The following is a 9,202-nucleotide window of genomic DNA, read 5'->3' on the forward strand; positions in this document are numbered from 1 at the left end:
TACATGTGAATAATAAATGATGAAACACAGAATTTGAATTAAATAATATTATTAAGTTATCTATTTGAATATCACTATTTTTTCGAGAATTAATGAATGCAAATCTTGTAAACTGAAATTAACACACTTCCAGACATCCGATCGAGCTGAAACTCAGCAGATAGAGTCGTTATTGACGACATTAAATTTTATCGACTTTTAGTGGCAAACACGTACACACACGCGGACAAATACGCATTTCTCTGAAATCGGATGACATTACAGCAGTTAATATACAGGTTTTTCCAATAAGGGGTGTTATTTTGATATTCAATCATAAAAGATCAATAGTTTCGTTGCTCGTGTGGCACGTAGCGCTGTCCTGTTGAAAGTAAACGTTGTCCAGATTAATACCATCCAATTCCGGCCATGAAAAATCATTAATCATCTCTCGATAGCGCAATCCATCCACCGTAACTGTTGCTCCAGCCTCATTTTCGAAAAAGTAAGGTCCAATGACTCCACCGGGCCATAAACCGCACCAAACAGTCACACGTCGAGGATAGAGAGGCTTTTCAACAATAATTCTTGGGTTTTCCGAGCCCTAGATACGACAATTTTGCTTGTTGACGAAGCCATCGAGGTGGAAATGGGCCTCATCACTCAAGATGATTTGCATTTGATTCACTCAAGTGAATTTTAATAATTTTAATGCGTTGTCGAAGCGTGTATTCTTCCATTTTTATTAATGACGTAGTTTCTACTTGTCAAATGTTAAAAAATGACAGCTTTAAAAGTAACACCTACCGAAATATCGGGCTGTTCAAAATAACACCTCTTATTGTAAAACCCTGTACAATGGAGTTGTTGACTTCAGTTCTTGGATAGGAAGGTTTTTTTTACATTTTAAATTATTGATTTTGATTGAAATGTTGATTTATTTAATTTTTGAGCTTTGCGCATTTTTTAAAATCCTTTGCAGTTAATACTCGGGTGAAACCGAATACAACAACCACTTATAAAATTCTGTAGACGTGGTTTAAGTGCCTTATGCTTATCGAAATTATTCACCGATGGTAATGGGTTCTCTTGAAAATTTAAATACATCCCTTGAAATTTCTGGATTACATACTCGTATTATTTCAGAATCTTGGGGTGATGAAAATAAGTTCTTTAGAAGGTCGTCGTCAAAACGAGTTAAAAAAATACTGCGCCATGAACGGGATGAAGTTTGCATAACAGTTTCGTCTAGTCTAGATTCTAGGGGTCGAGATACGTACCTACATGTAATCCGGGCATAACGAGGAGATACAATTCAACCTTCAACATTTTCTTATAAAAAAGATAATTGAAGAAAATCAAATTAAAAAGTTTTCTTTTGAAGTTCCGTTAAATATTGAGTTTTTTTGCTCATTTGAAAAAAAACATAGCACAAAATCTTTAAAATTTTATAATTGAAAAACGTATGTATTTTATATATTATTATATACGTACGTATTTTATATATTATTATATTTAAATACGTTAATAAATTTTATATTTATTAACGTATTTTTATTGTGCAAAAAAAATGTTTTAACTCGACAGTTTTGCATTTCGTCTGTCTGTAAATTTTTTGTAACCTCTGTTTATGTTTCAAGATGGTGGAATTTTTATTATTTCGGAAGAGATTATTTTTTAAACGTGAAATCGTCATGTTTGTCGTTTTGAAGTTATTCGCTTTTGTTTTCAATATTATGGTACCTACCTGCCAGAGAAAATAAAAAAAAGAACTGTCAGTGAGATAGTGACGTTTCTTTGGAGAAATTATTAATGTTAATAATTTAAATAACTGATTATTAATGCACCAACACAAATAATGAATAACAAGGAGACATATGATTATACAATGTTTTGTTTCTATAATAATACTTTAAATAAAATTAAACTATATAAATTAAAAAAATAAAAATCCTAGGAAAAATTGCCCATCAAAAAAATACTATTCGAATGAACACCGTGGGTTAACTTGAAAACTCATTATCAGATGAAAATATAAACAAAAGAAATACATATTACAAATATAGAATATACAATTATTAAAATACAATAAAATTGGTACCGAATTTACCGCTTTTCTGATATGATTTAATTCCAATTTCCAAAATTATTAGTTTATTGAGCTTGAATAATTTCACGCATTACGCAGGAATTCGTAGGAATATTTCACATCACACATGCATGCACCGACAACCGAAATTAGTACGTTTAACAATTTCGAAAACCTGTAATTCAAATCGTTAGATTTTGACGCGCTTTCCCCTACATCTCTCACTGCACTAGGATCTACTACTATTATGTGAACCGCATTCGTAAAGCCACGAGTTGGAAGTCCTATTTTGAAAATCGTTTTAATTTGATCGACTTTTTCATAAGTTTGCTTTTTAATTATTTTTATAGGGTGATTAAACATGCAGTGCTACCTCCTTGTGCACAAACCAACTTTATGGACTGTCTTGCTGTGTCCATCATCAGGGCAAATATACACATGTTTCTGAAAGTACCTATCTATACATATCTAGTTACTAAGCACAGTTAAAGCTGATTCATGCAACCTATCGATTTTTAATACTGATTCGTCAAGGTTTTTAAAATAAATTCTAAAATACAATATATTGAATATGACATTTATCATCCCTCTTTTAAATCTAAGTTTAAATTCCTAATTTACGCACAATCGTGCCTTATTCATCGCAGGAACAGCGATTGTTTTACTGCCCTGAAGAAGGGATGACTGACTGTATCAAAAACTATTCGTCTCTATACTCAAATAGAATATTGTTAAATGTACAGAAAAGTGGGAATCAATTAATAGGAACACTTAATTTTAAAAACAATTTGTATCAGTGAGATAACAATGAATACCAACTATTTCAGTAACCGAAAATGGAAAATACAACATATGTTTCAATCTACGCGTTCATAGATGGCGTCAATTTTTTTTTTAAATAAACTTTTTGCAATTAAATACGCGACATGAATAAATGGTTTTTTTTTCATATAAAAATACAATTCTTTTAAGAAAGTAATACAAATAGCATTTTTTAGAATTGATTCAATCTATATGTACGGGTGCTAAAAAATAATTCGTCTTAATATTTAAAAGCGCGACTTACAAAAAGTGTATTTTCATTAATTATTCAAATTATTAAAGAAAAAGATAAATACTCATTCATAACTGAAAATCGAACCAGACTTAAATATATATATATATTTGCATGCCCTAAACTTCACACTTCATTTGCCCAGCACCATTATACCCATCAAGGAAAACATTTACTTAATTAATTACCAGAAGAAATTAGAAGCATTAATGATAAAAAAAAAAAAACAAATTATGAACTATTTAAAAAAATTATTACGGAAACCGTTAGCAAAAAAACTGATTCCCCTAGTTTCACTTGAAAATCTCACATATTATCCTACTATACTCTTCTTATCCTCCAAATGCTTTTAATGGAAGTGTAGTATAAATTAAAACAGTACGACTTGTAAACATTGTATATTTACTGTAAAAAATACAAATATTAAACAAATAAATAAAAAATATATATAATAAATTTATGCCATCTATCAGATTTTCATGAACTTTACGTTTATCCTTAAATAGTTATTATGTTAAAATTAAAACCGGTTTTTCAGTTTATTATTTAATCCAAACTATGATTGTTCAATTGGCAACCATTGTTATTGAATTGAGGTTAGTTTTTATGCTATTATTTAATTTAATCCAAACTATTATCCTAAGAACTCAAAATAGGTTTGGGTTTATTCAAAATTGCTAGTCAATTATTATTTTCCACTTTTGGTTGCTGAAATAGTTGTTTCTCGTTGTTATCTAACTGATAAAAGGTGTTTTCAAATAAATAAAAATATGCCTACTGACCGTCTCTCACTTTTCTGTATATTTGCCAAATTTTTTAACAAAAATACCTACTAATTTATCATTTTCAGTCATGTTTCACCACAAAGATATTAAAGAATACACTTTAAAAAGTATATTTTTTAAAGAATACACTTTAAAAAATATATTTTCAAAGAATACACTTTAAAAGGATATTTTCAAATAAAAAACACATATTGTGTAGGTGCGTATTAAAATGTATTTATCTGGGTACCTACCTGATAGTATTGAGTTTGGCCAAATCATCACCCTCTGAAGAGTTCATCAGATCGCAGGAAGCCAAATTGTGTGATAAATTATTGCACCACATAATTTTAGTCATTCAATTTATATTACCGATCTCGAATATCTATATTTTTGTTATAAAGTAACACGAACGTGTGGGTATATAATTATTGTCTATAATGTTAGAATTATTTTGCATTAAAAGTGTAATTATTTTTAATCAAAATGATAAGCAATTTGCGAGGATTTGAAAAGGCAGATAGTATAATTTTAATTTTGTACGCCATAAGTAAATATGCAATCATTTTATGAAATTTAGAAGAGATCGGTAGATATAAGAAAATGGGGAAAAATGATGGTGTTAGAAAATTTTGAAATACACAGTTAGTTTGTTGTGTATATGAGAAAGATTTGTAATTTTATTGTTTAAAAACAAGCCTTAGCCTGCAGTAAGTAATACCATAGACAAGATTCCTACGATATTAAAACACAGAAAATAAAATATATATTTTGCTTCATTTATTTAATTAATAGTTTAGGTATGTTTGAGCCCAGTCGCATTTAATTATCTTAGATTAGCGCCATTTTTTAATCTTTCACACTGGGATTTTTTTTATAGTTCCAACTGCTACTAACCTTCCTGAGCCAGTGAGACATCTCCAATAGATGTCGTCGTGAGTCTGAAGGTAATATATTGTCACAATTATTTTTATCAGTAAATTGGTTTAACCAGTAATAAATCATTTTAAATTGGGAGGGGGTAAAATAGAATCATATTAATAAGTCGTCTAAACGTGGCTAAACCACAGTTTAAAAATGGCCTTGAAAGCCGAAACAGTTGTAAAAATAACAAAAAATACTTGCAGAACTTAATAATTAAATTTGATTTTAATTAAATTTTAAAATAAAAATTAAAAAATGAAGGTAGGTAGGGTTTAGATAGGGAAGAGGAAGGTGAGGAAGTACTTGGGTATTCAGATCTGGTCACCAAACACAACAAGCCATTTAAAGCAACGTTTTGATTCTGAATGGTGGAAAAAAAAGACGCTAATATTCGAACAAATGTTTTGATCCCAATGGAGTGTATACACTTCCGAGCCGAACCTATGAACCTTTCTGCTTAGTAGGATAAAAACTTTGTGATTTAACTCATATTCTAGCTTAAATCTTCCTTAACCCATTATATCCGTCAGCTATTGGGATCTTTAAAACTAGAAAAGGGCGAATCGGGCCCCTTTTTAACAAGCGTTTTTAGTAAGCGTTTAAAGATGGTTTGAGAAGGAGATATGTAAATAATTAATGTTAGCAGGAGCGCGCTAATATAAAAAATAGATAAAATTAATTGAAAACCGTGAAAATATTTAATAAAACAAGACTCGTTTGAAATATAGCAAAAAAAAACTTTCGACATAAGCTTTACTTGCATTTAAAGATACACTGACTTCATTTTCATGGCGATAACATGTAAAATAAGAGAACTAAACGTGTTTTAAATAATTTTCTGAGCTTACTTTGCGATTTTTTTCTATCGAGAGAATTTCAAATAATTAACGTTTCGGCATATTAAATGTATAGATATTATCTTCAAAGATCAAACCGCCATTTGCAGTGGGTTCGTTTCTTTCCCATGAATCGTGGTTCTTGGTTTGAGGTTCGTTGAAACATATAGGTACGTATAAAGATGACAAAATTTTCGCAAGCCAAGTCACTAATTATTGGAAAGGAATAATACGTGGAAATTTGGTCATCTTTATACTTAGCATCGAACATCGAACGGTTCATAATTTCATTGAATGGTTCAGAGGTTCACAGGTTCGGCTCAGTGGTTTGGCTCGCAAGTGTATAAGCGCCATAAAATTTCATGAAAATCTGATAAAATAAATCAGTAAGGAGAGTAAAAGAGAATTATTTATAGTGGTTGATTACTGTAAACAATATCATAAAACAACTAAGAACGTATTGTGTAGAAGAGCAGATTTGTGTAATTATTTCGTGTAGACTACCGCAAGTAGATATTACTGTAATATATTAATATGAGTATTATAAATTAACGTAAATATAAAAAAATAATAAAATATGTATTTAGTTGCCAATTAATGATTAATTAGCATAACCATAGATAACTAAGTAGAGGTGTAGTTGTGTACAGAAAGATGTGTGAACTTCTCGGCCTACCGCAAGTAGTATAGAGTATAAAGAGTAGATTAAAAGAGGAGAGTAAGCCTTTTTAACACTTTCAGGGAAGGGTGAAATTGCTGATACATTTAATCTTGTTTACTGAAATATGCAAGTGAAAGTCATGACGCATGATATGATTTGAAATTTTTACGGCCAAAAGTGTTAAGGGTATTGATAATTTTTGGGTTATTACGCCTTATTGTGATTTCTCTTTCCATAGCCAAAGCCTGCTTGTTTGTCTGAAACATTAGCTAAAGAATGAGTAAATGTAAAACGGCAAAATAACCCAAAATTTTACTATGGCATCGTGATCAATGAGTACTTAATTGTCATGTATCACAATAATATTGAATATTATCAGGACATGCGTTCCGATATATTATGAATGAACTAAAAAATATTAGGAAACGGCCTGCAATCCCGTTATTAACATGATCTTAATAAATCTGCAATACTAATTTTTCTCCGCGCGGATCATATTTTGATCAGAAGCTAAAACAAACCGAGAAACAGCGTTCAAATGTCAAAAATTCATAAGGGTGGATAGTCGATAGGATCGTCATCAAATGTGACGGGGGTTTGACACAACCAACTGTCAATGAAGCTCGTAACCCCATGAAATGACCGCTGTCTGTCTAGTGAGAGTATTCTTCATTGATCAAAATAATATTGACACAAGAAAAAAAAAGTTTACGGGTTCTCATAGACAACAAAGACTTATCTACGATTTATAATTAACGAAAAGTAAGATATACTCGTATTCAGAAAGCGTATTGCTTGAACGGCGGATTGGAAAACGCATTGAATAGATTAATTTATTTGAAAACACGTATTTTCATTTATAATCTAAGTAAGCTAAAATTGTTTTAATCTTCAGCAATAATCGTCCTTTACGGAAAATTTATATTTCTGAGAAAATATTTTGTCAGAAAGAATAAAATTTTAAGCGCTGCCAAGTTTTAAATTTAAAAAATATCTTTGCTAGCTTATTTCTATCTTAAGTCTCAGACAGATATAAAAGGTTCTAACTTGCTTACAGACAGATTTACAATAGATTATTCAGGGAATTAAACGCATATCATGATGCGTAAAAAAGTAGATAATTATAATTTTTATCTACGTAAATATGCAAACAAACTTTGTAGAATTCTTCATGGATTTGTGATTGTAATTTCGCTTATTTTATTATCAGCGTCACATCTTTATTTTCAAAATGTTGCACAAAGAAGAAACATGTGTCGTGTTTAAAATCGTGTAGAATCGCAAATAATTTTTGAAAAACTAGAAATATTTTGATGCCTGACCTCAAGCAGTGACATTGAAAGGTGACATTAGACCTAACTGTGTTCGGGCTGTAAAAACTACCAAATTGTAAATATTCCGTAATGTTTTGTTTACAAATACAACTTTTTATAGAATTTGATGTGATGGTAATTTGTTAAAAAATTTATATGTCATTATTTATTATTTTGAATGAGTTCATTTTGTCTGTGAATCAATTTTTTGTTTTGTTTTATAGCAAATATGGGTTTAATTTTTAATATCTCGCGGTACATTTTTACAATATGCAACATCATGTTAATAAAATGTAACAATACCAAAAATTATGCAAATTTGTTTTAGAATAATATTAATTGATGTCAGTGAAATGCATATAATTAAAACAAATTATTATTGAATTTGATTGAATTTGAACCATAACATTAAATAATAATGTTAAAGTGAATTTTTATTATTATGTACGAATTTATTAGCCGATAACATGCAGTTGTAATTATTTGAAATGTTTACTGAAATATGCTAAAACTGTGACGTTGTTAATTTCAGGTAAACGTAAAAATGACACTGCTGAAGTTTTGAGTATAGTCGATTCACGTGCGTTTGTTAGTACTTCATATAAAGTGAAATTGAAAACAAACACTAACCTCACTTTCCAAGCCAGTACAGTCCGCTATATCCCACTCAAGTTTTGTATTTAACCTTTAGACAGCTGTCACTCGCGGGCACAATCAACCACGACAGATAAAGAGAGTTGTAAGTAAGAACGGTATGTTTGGTTTGTTATTATTAGTAAATTGGGTTGTTAGTTTACGTAGAATCGGTGTTGACAAGGGAACACGAAGGTACGACCGACAATCGTCGCGGACCGCCGTCGACTCGCCTCGGAAAGGACGAAAGAAGGTCGCGGGAGCCGGGAACACACGAACACTAGACGAAGAAGCTACTACTTGCGCCGATACGGGGCGCGTGCGGCACACCCGCCAAGCAGAGCGAGGCAACTTTAGACCACCACACAAAAAAGAATAAACCAAATATAATAGTTAATTCAAATCCACTTTTATTGTGTTTTGTTTTTGGTGTGTGTGCGTGCTATTTATTGTTTGCGTTTGGGGATAGTACATTTCTCCCGATGCATTTTCTTCTAAGCCCGAAATAGAAGGTTGACGGGGCGGCCGCGGCCATTCTTGTCTTTGATAGTAATGTCACTTCTGTATTTGGTCGGATAGTTGAGGAACCGGAAAGCGGGAAAGCGGAAAAACGCCTGCTATTGTTTATGGAGCATATTTAGCGCGGCAAGTCTACTTCTTCTAATTCTGCGCGAAAAATTTTAAAACTCGTTCTGGAACGTTCGTTGGAAAGCGCGCGTGTAGAACGGGAAGGATCATAGATAAGTACCCTGAAGGACGAATGATAGGACGATGACCCGCGTGTAACTATCGCGCAGTATAACTCGAATATCGTTAGTTTTATCGAAACACTGCGCTGTGATGAAAACTTCTCCATACTTCTTGCCTTACTTTTTCATATTCTTAAATTCTAAATCCAAACATTTCAGGATAGTTTCATAGAAAACCGTACGACCAAAAAGTACTGCAA

General features: G+C 31.3%; 1 protein-coding gene across 2 annotated transcripts in view; it reads right to left on the reverse strand.

Annotated features, from left to right (window-relative positions):
• Window positions 1-8,474, reverse strand: part of LOC149422724 (glycogen-binding subunit 76A-like) — a 189,724-nt gene extending 181,250 nt beyond the window's left edge. The window contains exons 1-2 of one of the 2 annotated variants that reach the window (XM_089633477.1): window positions 8,251-8,474; window positions 4,141-4,271 (exon numbers count right to left, since the gene is read on the reverse strand). In XM_089633477.1, coding sequence (XP_089489603.1) covers window positions 4,141-4,244 — 104 coding nt within the window. In that variant the 5' untranslated portion in view covers window positions 4,245-4,271; window positions 8,251-8,474. The remainder of the gene's footprint in view (window positions 1-4,140; window positions 4,272-8,250) is intronic. The other variant, XM_089633480.1, reaches the window with a different exon arrangement.
• Window positions 8,475-9,202: the final 728 nt, after the last annotated feature.

This window comes from Hesperophylax consimilis, chromosome 7 (genome assembly GCF_061612785.1).
Source record: "Hesperophylax consimilis isolate HC1 chromosome 7, BYU_Hcon_1.0, whole genome shotgun sequence".
Classification (NCBI taxonomy): domain Eukaryota; kingdom Metazoa; phylum Arthropoda; class Insecta; order Trichoptera; family Limnephilidae; genus Hesperophylax; species Hesperophylax consimilis.